General features: G+C 42.6%; 1 protein-coding gene across 1 annotated transcript in view; it reads right to left on the bottom strand.

Moving 5' to 3' along the window:
• Positions 1 to 18,711, bottom strand: part of LOC126106212 (poly [ADP-ribose] polymerase tankyrase-2-like) — a 129,663-nt gene that overhangs the window by 54,100 nt on the left and 56,852 nt on the right. Inside the window, exon 3 of the mRNA XM_049912443.1 lies at positions 3,371 to 3,838. Coding sequence (XP_049768400.1) covers positions 3,371 to 3,838 — 468 coding nt within the window. The remainder of the gene's footprint in view (positions 1 to 3,370; positions 3,839 to 18,711) is intronic.

Here is an 18,711-nt window from a genome sequence, read left to right as displayed (position 1 = left end):
CATTACATGCAGTCTCCCATCCTTCATCAAAGACACCAACCACTTTCTCGAACGCCTGGAATCCTTACCCAATCCGTTACCCCCAGAAACCATCCTTGTAACCATTGATGACACTTCCTTATACACAAATATCCCGCACGTCCAGGGCCTTGCTGCGATGGAGCACTTCCTTTCACGCCGATCACCTGCCACCCTACCTAAAACCTCTTTCCTCATTACCTTAGCCAGCTTCATCCTGACCCACAACTTCTTCACTTTTGAAAACCAGACATACCAACAATTAAAGGGAACAGCCATGGGTACCAGGATGGCCCCCTCGTATGCCAACCTATTCATGGGTCGCTTAGAGGAAGCCTTCTTGGTCACCCAGGCCTGCCAACCCAAAGTTTGGTACAGATTTATTGATGACATCTTCATGATCTGGACTCACAGTGAAGAACTCCAGAATTTCCTCTCCAACCTCAACTCCTTTGGTTCCATCAGATTCACCTGGTCCTACTCCAAATCCCATGCCACTTTCCTTGATGTTGACCTTCACCTGTCCAATGGCCAGCTTCACACGTCCGTCCACATCAAACCCACCAACAAGCAACAGTACCTCCATTACGACAGCTGCCACCCATTCCACATCAAACGGTCCCTTCCCTACAGCCTAGGTCTTCGTGGCAAACGAATCTGCTCCAGTCCGGAATCCCTGAAGCATTACACCAACAACCTGACAACAGATTTCGCATCCCGCAACTACCCTCCCGACCTGGTACAGAAGCAAATAACCAGAGCCACTTCCTTATCCTCTCAAACCCAGAACCTCCGACAGAAGAACCACAAAAGTGCCCCACTTGTAACAGGATACTTTCCGGGACTGGATCAGATTCTGAATGTGGCTCTCCAGCAGGGATACGACTTCCTCAAATCCTGCCCTGAAATGAGATCCATCCTTCATGAAATCCTCCCCACTCCACCAAGAGTGTCTTTCCGCCGTCCACCTAACCTTCGTAACCTCTTAGTACATCCCTATGAAATCCCCAAACCACCTTCCCTACCCTCTGGCTCCTACCCTTGTAACCGCCCCCGGTGTAAAACCTGTCCCATGCACCCTCCCACCACCACCTACTCCAGTCCTGTAACCCGGAAGGTGTACACAATCAAAGGCAGAGCCACGTGTGAAAGCACCCACGTGATCTACCAACTGACCTGCCTACACTGTGATGCATTCTATGTGGGAATGACCAGCAACAAACTGTCCATTCGCATGAATGGACACAGGCAGACAGTGTTTGTTGGTAATGAGGATCACCCTGTGGCTAAACATGCCTTGGTGCACGACCAGCACATCTTGGCGCAGTGTTACACCGTCCGGGTTATCTGGATACTTCCTACTAACACCAACCTATCCGAACTCCGGAGATGGGAACTTGCTCTTCAATATATCCTCTCTTCCCGTTATCCACCAGGCCTCAATCTCCGCTAATTTAAAGTTGCCGCCACTCATACCTCACCTGTCATTCAACAACATCTTTGCCTCTGCACTTCTGCCTCGACTGACATCTCTGCCCAAACTCTTTGTCTTTAAATATGTCTGCTTGTGTCTGTATATGTGTGGATGGATATGTGTGTGTGTGCGAGTGTATACCTGTCCTTTTTTCCCCATAAGGTAAGTCTTTCCGCTCCCGGGACTGGAATGACTCCTTGTGGCAGAAGTGCTCTGTATATGTGTGGATGGATATGTGTGTGTGTGCGAGTGTATACCCGTCCTTTTTTCCCCCTAAGGTAAGTCTTTCCGCTCCCGGGACTGGAATGACTCCTCACCCTCTCCCTTAAAACCCACATCCTTTCGTCTTTCCCTCTCCTTCCCTCTTTCCTGATGAGGCACAGTTTGTTGCGAAAGCTTGAATTTTGTGTGTATGTTTGTGTTCGTTTGTGTGTTTGTTGACCTGCCAGCACTTTCATTTGGTAAGTCACATCATCTTTGTTTTTATATATATATCTGCTTGAGTCTGTATATGTGCGTGTGTGCGAGTGTATACCTGTCCTTTTCCCCCCCTAAGGTAAGTCTTTCCGCTCCCGAGGTTGGAATGACTTCATACCCTCTCCCTTAAAACCCACATCCTTTCGTCTTTCCCTCTCCTCTCTTTCCTGACGAAGCAACTGTGGGTTGTGAAAGCTCGAAATTTTGTGTGTGTGTTTGTGTGTTTTTTTATTGTGCCTATCTACCAGCGCTTTCCCGTTTGGTAAGTCATGGAATCTTTGTTTTTAATGTATTTTTCCCATGTGGAATGTTTCTTTCTATTTTTATCAGCAAAGATCCATCTTCACCAGATTCTGTTCTGTCAGTCTCAATTATACTTCATGAATCAGAATATATCACATCATTTCCATTTAGTACGACCAGGAAACAAAATTAACACCATTTAGTCCCTCAATGCTGTATTTGTTCCTGTAATATTTGTATATTTCACAAATCATCTGTGTGTCCTTAAAAGTATGTTTTTTTCCCATAAAATTCAGGACCACAGCACAGATGGGTGTCATCTAATGTCTTACAAATGTGATGCACAAAAATACACCGCTCCTATCGATAAACGTCTCGTCTTTCCCACATGTACAAGGTTTTAGAGCAGCCAATAGACACTAATGCAGTTTTATATATTTTACTAACAGTCCTGGGCCCATAATGTTGTTGGAGTAAAATAAACAGATGCGTAACTCACATTAATACTTACTGATAGAAACACAGTGTACACCATTAAAATGGGAAAAGTAACTACACTTTTTAATGTAACATAAGTTCTCCGACTCTTTATCATCCTTTTTAAACAACAGCAATGTCAAACATAGCCCAGTCACAAAAACAGATGAAGTAGTGGGCAGTTATCCACTTGTCAGTCGAGGGAGCTAGTAAGTTATGAGAGTATTGTGGGTGAACTGTGTAGTACTGGCAATGGACACATATAAAGTAAAAGTGAACTGATAGTTCTGGATGTTAAAAAGAAAGAGCAGGCTATTCAGACTCCAAGAAGGGAGGGGACGTTAGGTAAAGACGAAGGCGACGATGTTAGACTAACTAACAAAGCAAATTACATAAATTGAAGATGGAGGGGGGAGAATGAAAAGAAAAGAAAAAAGAAGGAACTATTCATGTCAGCCGCATTGGGACTTTATCTATGAGGAACCAATGGCAGTGAGTGAAAAATGTGAGCTGGACTGGGATTCGAACCTGGGATCTCCTGCTTACTAGGCAGCTGCATGAACTGCTACACCATCTGGACACAGTGTTTATTGCAGTTGTGTTAACATTCATATAACAAATCAAAGAAGCAATTGTGTACATTTTATTTTACTGATGTTTTTGTTAGTAAGTAAGAATTACCTGAGCATGGCCATTAGACGCTCATTTTTATAACGCTCAGCCACATCCAAGGGTGTCTCACCCAAATTGTTTCTAGCACCCTTATCTGCACCCACAGTCAGCAGTACCTTTACCACATCGTAGTTGCCCAATTGTGCCGCCAAGTGCAGTGGCGTGTCCCCGTACAAGTCAGCAGCGTTCACATTACCAGAGGCCCTCACCAGCTGACGAGCCACATCTGTGTTGCCCCTCTGTACGGCTGCATGCAGAGGCGTACGGTGCCACTTGTCCCTCGCACTGACAAGCGCACCAGCCTCCAGCAGGCATGATGCAATTCCCGTGGTAGCTGCACTGTGCAGGGCACTCCTCCCGCTCGCATCCCGTGCCCCCACGTATGCTCCTGTGGCTAGGAGATCTTCGACCTCCTTTAGCCTCTTGTTTTCAACTGCCTGGAGTAGTTTTCTGTCCATCTCCTCCTGACAAGTGTTTCTGTAAAAAAGAAGTTAATATATGACACTCCACTGTAAATATACATACATATTACAGGTACTATTGCAAGAGTAAACACTGATCAGCCAGAACATTACAATCAGTGACCTATTGTACACGTAACCCCGTGCGTGCAACAGCAGCGGCACCTGGTGAGGAATGACTGCTAGTCAGACACACTCACGGAGCATACAGTATCAGTGAATGTGCTTCCCTTGTGTAGAATAGGGAAGGCGCGCGGTATACCTGAGTGACTTAAGGCGGAGTGTGATGGCCCAGGGCTCGGACGAGTATTTCGAAAACTGCACGACTTGTCAGGTGTTTGAGGAGTGCCGTGATGAGTATCTTCAACATGTGGCGAAACAAAGGTGAAACCAAGTCGAAATGTCACGTGTTTGGGCAGCCACCTTTCATTACAGATGTCAGGTGCTGCAGACTGGACAGATTGGTGAAACAGGACAGGTAGCGAACTGTGGCAGAACTAACATCAGATTTTAAGGCTGGGGATATTACAAGTGTGTCTGAACAAGTACTACACCGAATGCTCCTAACGATGGGCCTCTGTAGCTGACAGTCCGTGCACGAGCCACATTAACACCGCGACATCGGCAATTACAAATGAAATGGGCACACGGCCATCAGCAGTGGACACTGGCACAGTGGCAGTGTTGCACGGTCTGATGAATCTTGACCTTCTTCATCATGCCGATGGGAGGGCGTGAATCTGTCTTCTTCTACGGGAACAGCTCCTTGACACCTGAACTGCAGGACGGAGGCAAGCCAGTGGTGGCTGCATTACGAACTGAGTAACATTCACGTGGGAATCCGTGGTCCTGTTGAGCTCATCAAGGCACCGTGATGGCTAAGGAGTATCTTCACTGGTTGCAGACCACGTACACCTCTTCGTGATGATCGTGTTTCCCGACAGAAGTGGCAGTTTTCAACAAGATAATACACCATGTCATAAAGCGAGGAGTGTGATGAAGTGGTCTGAGGAACACGGTGCTGAGTTCCAATTAATGTGCTGACCCATATCTCACCAGATTTGAACCAGACTGAACACATCTGGGATGCGATTGAACATGGCATCATAGCTCATTGCACCCCTCTCTGGAGTTTACAGGAATTAGGTGACTTGTGTAGTGTGGTGCCAGCACCCTCCAGTGACTTACCAAAGCCTTATTACTTGCTTGCCAAAAATGGATCACCGCTGTTATCCGTGTCGAAGGTGCACATATCGGCTATTAGGTAGGTGGTCATAATGTTCTGGTGGATCAGTGTATTCTAATTTTGAAGATATTAAATATGGTGTGCTACAATGATCAGTGCTTGGCACATAACTTATTTCATATGTAAAAGATATATCCAAAATAATAGGTGGAAATGCTGTCATGTAAGCAGATGATAACTCATTTGCCATCAGCAGTGCTTCGAAATGCAACTTACAAAAGAGAAGGTCTCTAAATATGAACAAATGGAAACAATTACTTCAGTGAAAGTAATATATTATCAATGCTTAGAAAATGATGAAATGAAAGTACATGCAAATGAGACACATAGCTTTAACAATATTACTTCAAGTTTAGAGGCTCAGATCTAAAAGAGTGCAAGTTATAAATTCCTGGGCATAATGGTGGATAGGTCAATGACACGGGAGAATGTTATAACAACATGAAATGTACCAATATTTGATTGTTATAATAAGAAAGACAAGAAGTGTTGACCTCAGATATCAGGCTTACATACATTTGTAACATTCTTATTCCGTTTATCTGTTGATTTTAAAACTCAACTTATTGTGCTGCTTCATATTTGGTTATCGATTTAATTTCAGTTTTATGAAGTTCAAAAACATCTGCTCTTGTTCAATTGCTGTTAATTGATACTTAAAGAATACATAAACAATTATATGTAATTGATGAAGAAGGCAGTAAGAGAGGATGGGTATTATGAATTGCCACATTGAAAAGTTAATGAGGCTTTTGAACCTGACTAGATCAGAAAAAGGAACTCAAAGAATTTTTATTTGAATATCAAGATGTGTTTAGTGAGAAGACTGCAAGAATGAGGAACTGAGAGCGTAAATTAAAGTTGAAACCTCCTGAGCCATTTTTCATAAAACCTTGCTCTATTCAAATTTGAAAAATAGGAATTGTTGTGGGGGAAGTACAAAAAATGAACAGCTAGGGGTGAGAGCATAGAAAGGGGATGTAGTGAATACAATAACCTTAGACAAGAGTAAGTTTGCAGTGACAATACTGAAGTTTCTGGGACACAGCTTAACAAAGAAGGGAGTTTTGCCCTATGAGGAAAAACCTCGGCCACAGCAAAATTTCCTTTTTTATAAAAAGAGTTTAAGTCATTCTTTGTGTTAATTAACTTCTACAGAAAATATGTAAAAACGCAAGCCCTTAATGCAACATGTTTAACCCTTTGTGCATCAAATTTGGAAAAAAAATGGGGAAATTTTTTTTGTGATGAATATTTACTGTATATGTTGTACATATGCCATATCCACTGAAAAAGTTCTTTTGAAGCTATTGGTTAATAAATAAAACAATGATTCCAAATGGCATCATTAGAAATTACATAACAATGACTCAAAAAAATGCATACATAACTGTATTGTAAACTTACTGTATTTCTTTCCCTTGTTCTTGAGGAACTAAGTAAAGTTGGTTCCATAACCAAGAATTTCAGTATACACAAAATAAAACTAAACACAACAATTATTGTTCACTTACAAATGCAGTAGCACAACTCACGACACTTCTCTGTTCTGCACTTCAAACAAATGGCCAGTCATGAAAGCAAATGCCACTGTGATCTGTTGGCCAAACTTGGAAATACGTAAAGCGATGCCAAGCGGTATCATTGAAGCATTGGGAAGCTCAAAAAAGCCAGGAATACTTAGTGATGCCATTTGGAATCCCAGACGCAGAAAGGGTTAAATACTCTTCTTAAGAAAAACAGTATTTGGATTTGGGATGAAAATTGCCAGTAAGCCTTTTAGAAAAGAAAGAAACAACTTACTGACGGCAAAATCTTATACACACCTGATCTTTCGATACTGTTTTGTATAATGTGTGATCGCAGGCATAGTTCAGATTGGGCCCCATTTATTTTTTATTATTTATTTATTTTTTTTTTTTTTAAAGTCTACTCAGATCATATAGCACTGAGCTATTTACAGGAATGTTTGTTATACCACAACAGGATCACATTGTAGACAATTTTTCTACAACAGCTTAATTGCACCATTAGATATGTTAATGGCAAAGCAAATGTGATGGCTGATAACCATGCAGATTACCACTGGTGGGGGAGAGGGGTGGTGGTGGTGGTGGTGGTGGTGGTGGTGAATGCTATATTGGAATGAAGTGAAAAGAAAAAGTTGTACTGTACATCAAGTTAATTTGTATTTTTATAACACAACAAGAAGGAATAGAAATCTTTTAGCAACTTGTAACAGATATGTCAAAGAACAACAGTTAGTAATAAAACATGTACAGACTACACTACTGGCCATTAAAGTTGCTACACCAAGAAGAAATTCAGATGATAAATGGGTATTCACTGGACAAGTATATTATACTATATTTTCACGCAATTTGGGTGCATAGATCCTGACAAATCAGTATCCAGAGCGACCACATCTGGGCATAATAATGGCCTTGACATGCCTGGGCATTGAGTCAAACAGAGCTTAGATGGTGTGTACAGGTACAGCTGCCCATGCAGCTACAACACGATACCACAGTTCATCAAGAGTAGTGACTGGCGTACTGTGATGAGCCAGTTGCTCGACCACCATTGAACAGACATTTTCAATTTGTGCGAGATCTGGAGAATGTGCTGGCCAGGGTAGCAGTCGAACATGTTATGTATCCAGAAAGGCCCGTGCAGGACCTGCAACATGTGGTCGTGCATCATACTGCTGAAATGTAGGGTTTTGCAGGGGTCAAATGAAGGGTAGAGCCACGGGTCGTAACACATCTGAAATGTAACATCCACTGTTCAAAGTGCCGTCAATGCGAACAAGAGGTGACCGAGACGTGTAACCAATGGCACCCCATACCATCACGCCAGGTGATATGCCAGTATGGCAATGACAAGTACATGCTTCCAATGTGCGTTCACCGCGATGTCGCCAAACACGGATGCGACCATCATGGGGCTGTAAACAGAACATGGATTCATCCGAAAAAATGACGTTATGCCATTCATGCACCAAGGTTCGTCGCTGGGTACACCATCGTAGGCACTCCTGTCTGTGATGCAGCATCAAGAGTAACTGCAGCCATGGTCTCCGAGCTGATAGTCCATGCTGCTGCAAACGTTGTCCAACTGTTCGTGCAGATGGTTGATGTCTTGCAAACATCCCCATCTGTTGACTGAGGGATCGAGACGTGGCTGTACGATCCGTTACAGCCATGCGGATAAGATGCCTGTCATCTCAACTGCTAGTGATACGAGGCCATTGGGATCCAGCACAGCATTCCGTATTACCCTCCTGAACCCACCGATTCCATATTCTGCTAACAGTCATTGGATCTAGACCAATGCGAGCAGCAATGTCGCGATATGATAAACTGCAATTGTGATAGGCTACAATCCGATCTTTATCAAAGTCGGAATTGTGATGGTATGCGTTTCTCCTCCTTACACGAGGCATCACAACAACATTTCACCAGGCAACACTGGTCAACTGCTGTTTGTGTATGAGAAATCGGTTGGAAACTTTCCTCATGTCAGCACTTTGTAGGTGTCGCCACCGGCGCCAACCTTGTGCGAATGCTCTGAAAAGCTAATCATTTGCATACCACAACATCTTCCTGCTGGTTAAATTTCGTGTCTGTAGCATGTCATCTTTGTGGTGTAGCAATTTTAATGGCCAGTGGTGTATATGCAAAACATTCTTCCTGAAACACAAACAGAATTAGTAGGCGTGAAGTTTTTTGGGCAGTTACCAAAACCTAAAGGTGGTTACAGCTACATTTTTGTAATGGTTGATCTATTCTCAAAATGAATCACTAGACCCACTGAGAAAAGCTCTATGATATAGGGACACAATTCACTTTCAACACAGGGGATAGCTTCTTGAGGGATAAAACATAAAACAAATTAATTTCTGTATAGTTTCTGGCTACCAATCCAACAGAAAGGTACATGAGAGAGATAGGTAGATTGTGGAGAACATATTACAGTAAAAATCATTGTGGATGGATACACTTAAGACATTTTAAATAGTTTACAGCACTCTGTTACTGGATTTTCTCCTTCTGAAATTATGTACAAAAAATGTGGCAATATTTGTCTAAGAACTAATAGAGTACTCTGAACGTAAAAGCTTAACTGCACAACAAAGGGAAGAAATTGTTAGGAAGACCATGGAACAATTTAAGAAAATTGAGACATGACAGAAAAGTAAAAGTCACACAATTCAGAATTGAGGACCTGTTTCTGTGAAGACAAGTGAAAGAACTAAAGCAATTAGTTAGGAAATTAAAAAGTTTTTTGACATATGCAATGGATAATTTGAAATGATATCAAATCCTCATAAATGCTTACAGATTTGTTTATCCTAAAACAAGAAAAAATTTTGGGCTAAGGAACATAGTGCAACTAAAAGTTTACAGGCAAGGCAACAGAAAGTTAAGTTCTCATGTGATGTGGAATGGAAAAGTTAAATCACACACTATTTTATGAATATGATTTTTAATTTACAACAAAGTCACGATTCCCTCAGGAAAATAGGTTTTCTTTGTCCATTAAAAGTGTGGCAACCTCTAGGGACCCAGCCCTGAACCATTTGTTTAAGTAATTTAGACTTCTGATAGTACATTTATTCTCTGAGTGCTCTTTTGCTCTATCCTTACTGCCGATGTCTGATTTGTGAATGTCAATTTTTCATTTAATTAATGGTTTAGCATTATGGTTACTTTGCATATTTAGAAGGAAAAAATGAGTCATGTAGCAAAGTTACTCAGTTACAGAAGATGAAATGCAAATCTTGCAAAAAATCTCAATCTGTGAACAAAAACTTTTTTTTTATTTTCTTTCTGAATTAATTTCAGCATATTTGTATACAGACTGCTTAAAATTTAATTATGCAGAGTCAAACTGAAGCGAATAGTTAATTATTCACGTATAATTATATACTTGAAATCAGTCAGTTGTACTACCAATCATAAGAAATATGCTACACACATGAATTACTACTTATGCTGGAAGATACATTTCTTCAGACTATCAAGAGATGAGAGGGAGGTACTTTGTTTAAATATTACTATGCAAGAATTACTATGTATCAAATCACTATATTATAATGAGAATACTGCTACAAATTCACATTACATACTTCACATATACACTCCTGGAAATTGAAATAAGAACACCGTGAATTCATTGTCCCAGGAAGGGGAAACTTTATTGACACATTCCTGGGGTCAGATACATCACATGATCACACTGACAGAACCACAGGCACATAGACACAGGCAACAGAGCATGCACAATGTCGGCACTAGTACAGTGTATATCCACCTTTCGCAGCAATGCAGGCTGCTATTCTCCCATGGAGACGATCGTAGAGATGCTGGATGTAGTCCTGTGGAACGGCTTGCCATGCCATTTCCACCTGGCGCCTCAGTTGCACCAGCGTTCGTGCTGGACGTGCAGACCGCGTGAGACGACGCTTCATCCAGTCCCAAACATGCTCAATGGGGGACAGATCCGGAGATCTTGCTGGCCAGGGTAGTTGACTTACACCTTCTAGAGCACGTTGGGTGGCACGGGATACATGCGGACGTGCATTGTCCTGTTGGAACAGCAAGTTCCCTTGCCGGTCTAGGAATGGTAGAACGATGGGTTCGATGACGGTTTGGATGTACCGTGCACTATTCAGTGTCCCCTCGACGATCACCAGTGGTGTACGGCCAGTGTAGGAGATCGCTCCCCACACCATGATGCCGGGTGTTGGCCCTGTGTGCCTCGGTCGTATGCAGTCCTGATTGTGGCGCTCACCTGCACGGCGCCAAACATGCATACGACCATCATTGGCACCAAGGCAGAAGCGACTCTCATCGCTGAAGACGACACGTCTCCATTCGTCCCTCCATTCATGTCTGTCGCGACACCACTGGAGGCGGGCTGCACGATGCTGGGGCGTGAGCGGAAGACGGCCTAACGGTGTGCGGGACCGTAGCCCAGCTTCATGGAGACGGTTGCGAATGGTCCTCGCCGATACCCCAGGAGCAACAGTGTCCCTAATTTGCTGGGAAGTGGCGGTGCGGTCCCCTACGGCACTGCGTAGGATCCTACGGTCTTGGCGTGCATCCGTGCGTCACTGCGGTCCGGTCCCAGGTCGACGGGCACGTGCACCTTCCGCCGACCACTGGCGACAACATCGATGTACTGTGGAGATCTCACGCCCCACGTGTTGAGCAATTCGGCGGTACGTCCACCCGGCCTCCCGCATGCCCACTATACACCCTCGCTCAAAGTCCGTCAACTGCACATACGGTTCACGTCCATGCTGTCGCGGCATGCTACCAGTGTTAAAGACTACGATGGAGCTCCGTATGCCACGGCAAACTGGCTGACACTGACGGCGGCGGTGCACAAATGCTGCGCAGCTAGCGCCATTCGACGGCCAACACCGCGGTTCCTGGTGTGTCCGCTGTGCCGTGCGTGTGATCATTGCTTGTACAGCCCTCTCGCAGTGTCCGGAGCAAGTATGGTGGGTCTGACACACCGGTGTCAATGTGTTCTTTTTTCCATTTCCAGGAGTGTATATTGTGGATAATTTTGTGGTTCAGTTGTATTGAGTAGGAAGGAGATGGTTACTGTTTTGAAACAATGCAAACATATTTCTTTGGAAGCTACTTTATAGATACATATTGGCTTCATATCAAATTTCACATGATTTCAATGTGGCTGACAAAGGGAAAACAGAGTTTGTGATACACATTGTTACTCTACAATTTTGTTCTTGTCATCAAACTGCTGAGTGTCTAGCAGACCATGAGGAAGAAATAATTGAGGTTTATCAATATAATGTCTCAAAAATTCTTACATGAAAGAGTTCTACACTGTCCATGCTGCACACACTACTAAAAATTATTTTCAGTGAAATGAATATCTACATACCCCATTATGTTACTGGAAATATTTGATTGATAAGGCATAAGTTATCTATGTTTTATGGGACACGTACAGAATCTATGCAGAGACATATTGAATAATATGCAGAAAAGATTGTGTGATGTAAGTCACAGCACACTGTGAAGCCTTTTAGTCAATAATCTTGTCATATAAATGCCCTTCCTTGTATTTATGAGTTGTTCACTGTTCATAAACTGCAAGATCAGTAGTCAGGGTCCACGATGATTAGAGAGTTTTGTTGTGTGTTATAGTATTTTACTCCACTTGTATATCACCTTTTACTATGAGGGTAATCCCAAAAGTAAGGTCTCCTATTTTTTATAAGCACATAGACTTGTTTATTTCTACAATGGTTTACATCAGTTTACAGCTTGAACATTTAGCTATTTTTTCAACATAATCAACATTTCTGCTGATGCATTTTTGTAGATGCTGTGGCAGTTTTCGTATGCCCATGTCATACCAGCTCACCGCCATGCTATTCAGAAAGTTATGAACCTCTTCTTTCACCTCGTCGTCTGAGCTGAATCGCTGTGACCACAATTAACACTGACAGGTACTGTGAGACTCTGAAAAAACTCAAACGGGCAATACAGAACCGGAGAAGAGGAATGCAGAGAAATGGCATACAAATTCTCCATCACAACGCTCGTCCACACATCGCTCGGCAAACCGTTGCTCTCCTGCAACAGTTTCTGTGGAACATAATCACCCACCCACCCCCCCTATAGTCCCGACATGGCACCCAGTGACTATCACCTGTTCCCTAGGTTAAAGGAACATTTGGCCGGAAAGCGATTCAGCTCCGACGACAAGGTGAAAGAAGAGGTTCATAACTTTCTGAACAGCATGGTGGCAAGCTGGTATGACATGGGCATACGAAAACTGCCACAGCATCTACAAAAATGCATCAACAGAAATGGTGATTATGTCAAAATATAGCTAAATGTTCAAGCTGTAAACTGATGTAAAAAATTGTAGAAATAAAGGGTCTATGTACTTATAAAAAAATAGGAGACCTTACTTTTGGGATTACCCCGTATGTTAAAGGCACATAGCCTCAGTGGCACACTTATAAACTTACACTTGAGTTCATTTGTTTGTTGAGAGATGCACTTGTATACATAATTTTGCTTTTATTTCATCCTGAGAGATGTGTATTTGCAAAACTTATATGAATAATTTATGGTAGGTCACAGAGATGTTGAAACGAAAGTTTACTATTCAGCCATGATGTGTACACTTTCAGCATGTTACATCAAAAGAATATTTGTATCACAGACAATATGAATGCTATTTACACAATACATTTGAAGTAAAGGTGGGTTACTTTGGATTATATGTTTGTGAAATTGCTGATAATAAGTGATGAGATAAATTGCGAAGGGTATTTGTTGCCTAACTGTAATGTAACTTAATTGGTTCAGAGAAGGAGTTGGTTTAACTGAATTTACATGTAAGTTATCACTTGTAGAGAGACATCTGACGGGATTAAGAATTCAATATATTTTGGATGAATGGCAGCATCGATTTCTATCACTGTGATCATCTCCAGTGCAAACTATCTGAACCTTGTAGGCCCATATCATAATAGCACAATATTTTCTATGAGGTGGAACATATACTGTGATGATTACTTCCACCAGGTATCTTCATTTTTATTGCATACAATAATTTTTAAATTTACAGGAAAGCCTATCTTGTAACTTTAGCAGTTAACCTTCACAGTTGCTGATCCCACCTACATGTTACACCTCATAGAAAATGTTGTGCTATTATGATATGAGCCAACAAGATTTGGATAGTCTGCACTGAAGATGGTCACGGAGTGACCAAAATCAATTCTTAAAATAAAGGATTTCATTCATCTAAAATATATTGACAATAATATGGTAGTGGTGCATACAGTTCCCAATGAAATTAGAAATCAAGCATTAATAAGTATTAAACTTATAATTAAAACATGAAAAATAATTATCTGTCATTGTATGAAGATTTATAAAATTTCAATGAGAGGAATACTTGCACAAGAGCATGTACCTCTACAGTGTTCCTTACCTTAGATGATGACATCTGAACAGTACTGAGAAGCTGAAGGAAGGAATTTTTTAATTATTAATTGTATTACCTTATCATGCATCACTTTGCTGACATGAGAGGGACATTAGCACAAAAGCATGTGCAATGTTTCCCACAACTGAACAAACGATTTTTATTATTTAATATTTTCACACCATATGAGTTTATGCAATGCTCTGCAGACAGAGCAAGTGTAATATCAGAATGAATATAAAAACATGCAGAGAGATCAAAAATAATTTGTATCAATGAAAACACAAACTGTTTATTATATTTACACACTGTTGTAACTTGAACTCTGTCCTGGAGGTTATATTTGTAAATGTACATGGTACCCACAAATGTCATTTAAGGAAAGTTGTGCACCAATATTGGTAGAACTGACAAAACTTATCTTATTAGAAAGCTACTGTTTATGAAACCATATTTGTGTAATGATAATGAAACCAGATTATTTAATACAAATACTATATATTAATATCTTGTCATTTTTAGCATTGTTGTTGTGGTCTTCAGTCCAAAGATTGGTTTGATGCTGCTCTCCATGCTACTCTATCTCTGCAAGCCTCTTCATCTCTGTGTAACTACTGCAACCTTCACCTTTCTGAATCTCGTCATTGTATTCATCTCTTGGTCTCCCTCTACAATTTTAAACCCCTCACACTTCCCTCAAATACTAAATTGGTGATCTCTTGATGTCTCTGAATGTAACCTGATCTCTTCTTCTAGTCAGGCTCTGGCAAAAATTACTTTTCTCCCCAATTCTATTTGGTACCTCCTCATTAGTTACGTGATCTACCCATCTAATCTTCAACAGTCTTCCATAACACTACATTTCAAAAGCTTCTATTCCCTTCTTGTCTTAATTGTTTATCATCCATGTTTCACCTCCATGGCTACATTCCATACAAATGCTTTCAAAAAATACTTCCTGATATTTAAATCTATACTTAATGTTAACAAATTTCTCTTCTTCAGGTACACTTTCCTTGCCATTGCCGGTTTTTATTTTATATTCTCACAACTTCAGCCATCATGTTATTTTACTGCCAAACTAGCAATACGCAGTTACTGCTTTAAGTGCCTCATTTCATAATTTAATTTTCTCAGCATCATCTGATTTACTTCAACAACATTTCATTATCCTCATTTTGTTTTTGTTGCTGTTCATCTTTTTATATATATATATATATATATATATATATATATATATATATATATATATATATATATATATATATTTAAAAAGAAAGATGATGAGACTTACCCAACAAAAGCGCTGGCAGGTCGATAGACACACAAACAAACACAAACATACACACAAAACTCTAGCTTTCGCAACCAACGGTTGCCTCGTCAGGAAAGAGGGAAGGAGAGGGAAAGACAAAAGGATTGGGTTTTAAGGGAGAGGGTAAGGAGTCATTCCAATCCCGGGAGCGGAAAGACTTACCTTAGGGGGAAAAAAGGACAGGTTTACACTCGCACACACACACATATCCATCCACACATACACAGACACAAGCAGACATTTTTGCTGTGTCTGTGTATGTGTGGATGGATATGTGTGTGTGTGCGAGTGTAAACCTGTCCTTTTTTCCCCCTAAGGTAAGTCTTTCCGCTCCCGGGATTGGAATGACTCCTTACCCTCTCCCTTAAAACCCAATCCTTTTGTCTTTCCCTCTCCTTCCCTCTTTCCTGACGAGGCAACCGTTGGTTGCGAAAGCTAGAGTTTTGTGTGTATGTTTGTGTTTGTTTGTGTGTCTATCGACCTGCCAGCGCTTTTGTTGGGTAAGTCTCATCATCTTTCTTTTTAAATATATTTTTCCCACGTGGAATGTTTCCCTCTATTATATATATATATATATATATATATATATAAATATAATAGAGTTTTGTGTGTATGTTTGTGTTTATTTGTGTGTCTGTCGACCTGCCAGCGCTTTTGTTGGGTAAATATATATATATATATATATATATATATATATATATATATATATATAGTTATAATAGAAGGAAACATTCCATGAAGGAAAAGTATACCTAAAAACAAAGATGATGTGACTTACCAAATGAAAGTGCTGGCAGGTCGACAGACACACAAACGAACACAAACATACACACAAAATTCAAGCTTTCGCAACAAACTGTTGCCTCATCAGGAAAGAGGGAAGGAGAGGGAAAGACGAAAGGATGTGGGTTTTAAGGGAGAGGGTAAGGAGTCATTCCAGTCCCGGGAGTGGAAAGACTTACCTTAGGGGGAAAAAAGGACGGGTATACACTCGCACACACACACATATCCATCCACACATATACAGACACAAGCAGACAAAAAGCAGACATATATATATATATATATATATATATATATATATATATATATATATATATATATATATATATATACACACACTCCTGGAAATGGAAAAAAAAACACATTGACACCCGTGTGTCAGACCCACCATACTTGCTCCGGACACTGCGAGAGGGCTGTACAAGCAATGATCACACGCACGGCACAGCGGACACACCAGGAACCGCGGTGTTGGCCGTCGAATGGCGCTAGCTGCGCAGCATTTGTGCACTGCCGCCGTCAGTGTCAGCCAGTTTGCCGTGGCATACGGAGCTCCATCGCAGTCTTTAACACTGGTAGCATGCCGCGACAGCGTGGACGTGAGCCATATGTGCAGTTGACGGACTTTGAGTGAGGGCGTATAGTGGGCATGCGGGAGGCCGGGCGGACGTACCGCCGAATTGCTCAACACGTGGGGCGTGAGGTCTCCACAGTACATCGATGTTGTCGCCAGTGGTCGGCGGAAGGTGCACGTGCCCGTCGACCTGGGACCGGACCGCAGCGACGCACGGATGCACGCCAAGACCGTAGGATCCTACGCAGTGCCGTAGGGGACCACACCGCCACTTCCCAGCAAATTAGGGACACTGTTGCTCCTGGGGTATCGGCGAGGACCATTCGCAATCGTCTCCATGAAGCTGGGCTACGGTCCTGCACACCGTTAGGCCGTCTTCCGCTCACGCCCCAACATCGTGCAGCCCGCCTCCAGTGGTGTCGCGACAGGCGTGAATGGAGGGACGAATGGAGACGTGCCGTCTTCAGCGATGAGAGTCGCTTCTGCTTTGGTGCCAATGATGGTCGTATGCGTGTTTGACGCCGTGCAGGTGAGCGCCACAATCAGGACTGCATACGACCGAGGCACACAGGGCCAACACCCGGCATCATGGTGTGGGGAGCGATCTCCTACACTGGCCGTACACCACTGGTGATCGTCGAGGGGACACTGAATAGTGCACGGTACATCCAAACTGTCATCGAACCCATCGTTCTACCATTCCTAGACCGGCAAGGGAACTTGCTGTTCCAACAGGACAATGCACGTCCGCATGTATCCCGTGCCACCCAACGCGCTCTAGAAGGTGTAAGTCAACTACCCTGGCCAGCAAGATCTCCGGATCTGTCCCCCATTGAGCATGTTTGGGACTGGATGAAGCGTCGTCTCACGCGGTCTGCACGTCCAGCACGAACGCTGGTGCAACTGAGGCGCCAGGTGGAAATGGCATGGCAAGCCGTTCCACAGGACTACATCCAGCATCTCTACGATCGTCTCCATGGGAGAATAGCAGCCTGCATTGCTGCGAAAGGTGGATATACACTGTACTAGTGCCGACATTGTGCATGCTCTGTTGCCTGTGTCTATGTGCCTGTGGTTCTGTCAGTGTGATCATGTGATGTATCTGACCCCAGGAATGTGTCAATAAAGTTTCCCCTTCCTGGGACAATGAATTCACGGTGTTCTTATTTCAATTTCCAGGAGTGTATATACCTAAAAACAAAGATGATGTGACTTACCAAATGAAAGTGCTGGCAGGTCGACAGACACACAAACGAACACAAACATACACACAAAATTCAAGCTTTCGCAACAAACTGTTGCCTCATCAGGAAAGAGGGAAGGAGAGGGAAAGACGAAAGGATGTGGGTTTTAAGGGAGAGGGTAAGGAGTCATTCCAGTCCCGGGAGCGGAAAGACTTACCTTAGGGGGAAAAAAGAACGGGTATACACTCGCACACACACACACATATCCATCCACACATATACAGACACAAGCAGACATATTTAAAGACAAAGAGTTTGGGCAGAGATGTCAGTCGAGGCAGAAGTGCAGAGGCAAAGATGTTGATGAATGACAGGTGAGGTATGAGTGGCGGAAATTTGAAATTAGCGGAGATTGAGGCCTGGTGGATAACGGGAAGAGAGGATATATTGAAGAGCAAGTTCCCATCTCCGGAGTTCGGATAGGTTGGTGTTAGTAGGAAGTATCCAGATAACCGGGACGGTGTAACACTGCGCCAAGATGTGCTGGTCGTGCACCAAGGCATGTTTAGCCACAGGGTGATCCTCATTACCAACAAACACTGTCTGCCTGTGTCCATTCATGCGAATGGACAGTTTGTTGCTGGTCATTCCCACATAGAATGCATCACAGTGTAGGCAGGTCAGTTGGTAGATCATGTGGGTGCTTTCACACGTGGCTCTGCCTTTGATTGTGTACACCTTCCGGGTTACAGGACTGGAGTAGGCGGTGGTGGGAGGGTGCATGGGACAGGTTTTACAC

This window comes from Schistocerca cancellata, chromosome 10, assembly GCF_023864275.1.
Source record: "Schistocerca cancellata isolate TAMUIC-IGC-003103 chromosome 10, iqSchCanc2.1, whole genome shotgun sequence".
In the NCBI taxonomy this organism is placed as follows: Eukaryota; Metazoa; Arthropoda; class Insecta; order Orthoptera; family Acrididae; genus Schistocerca; species Schistocerca cancellata.
This window is presented reverse-complemented; position numbering and strand designations above follow the sequence as displayed.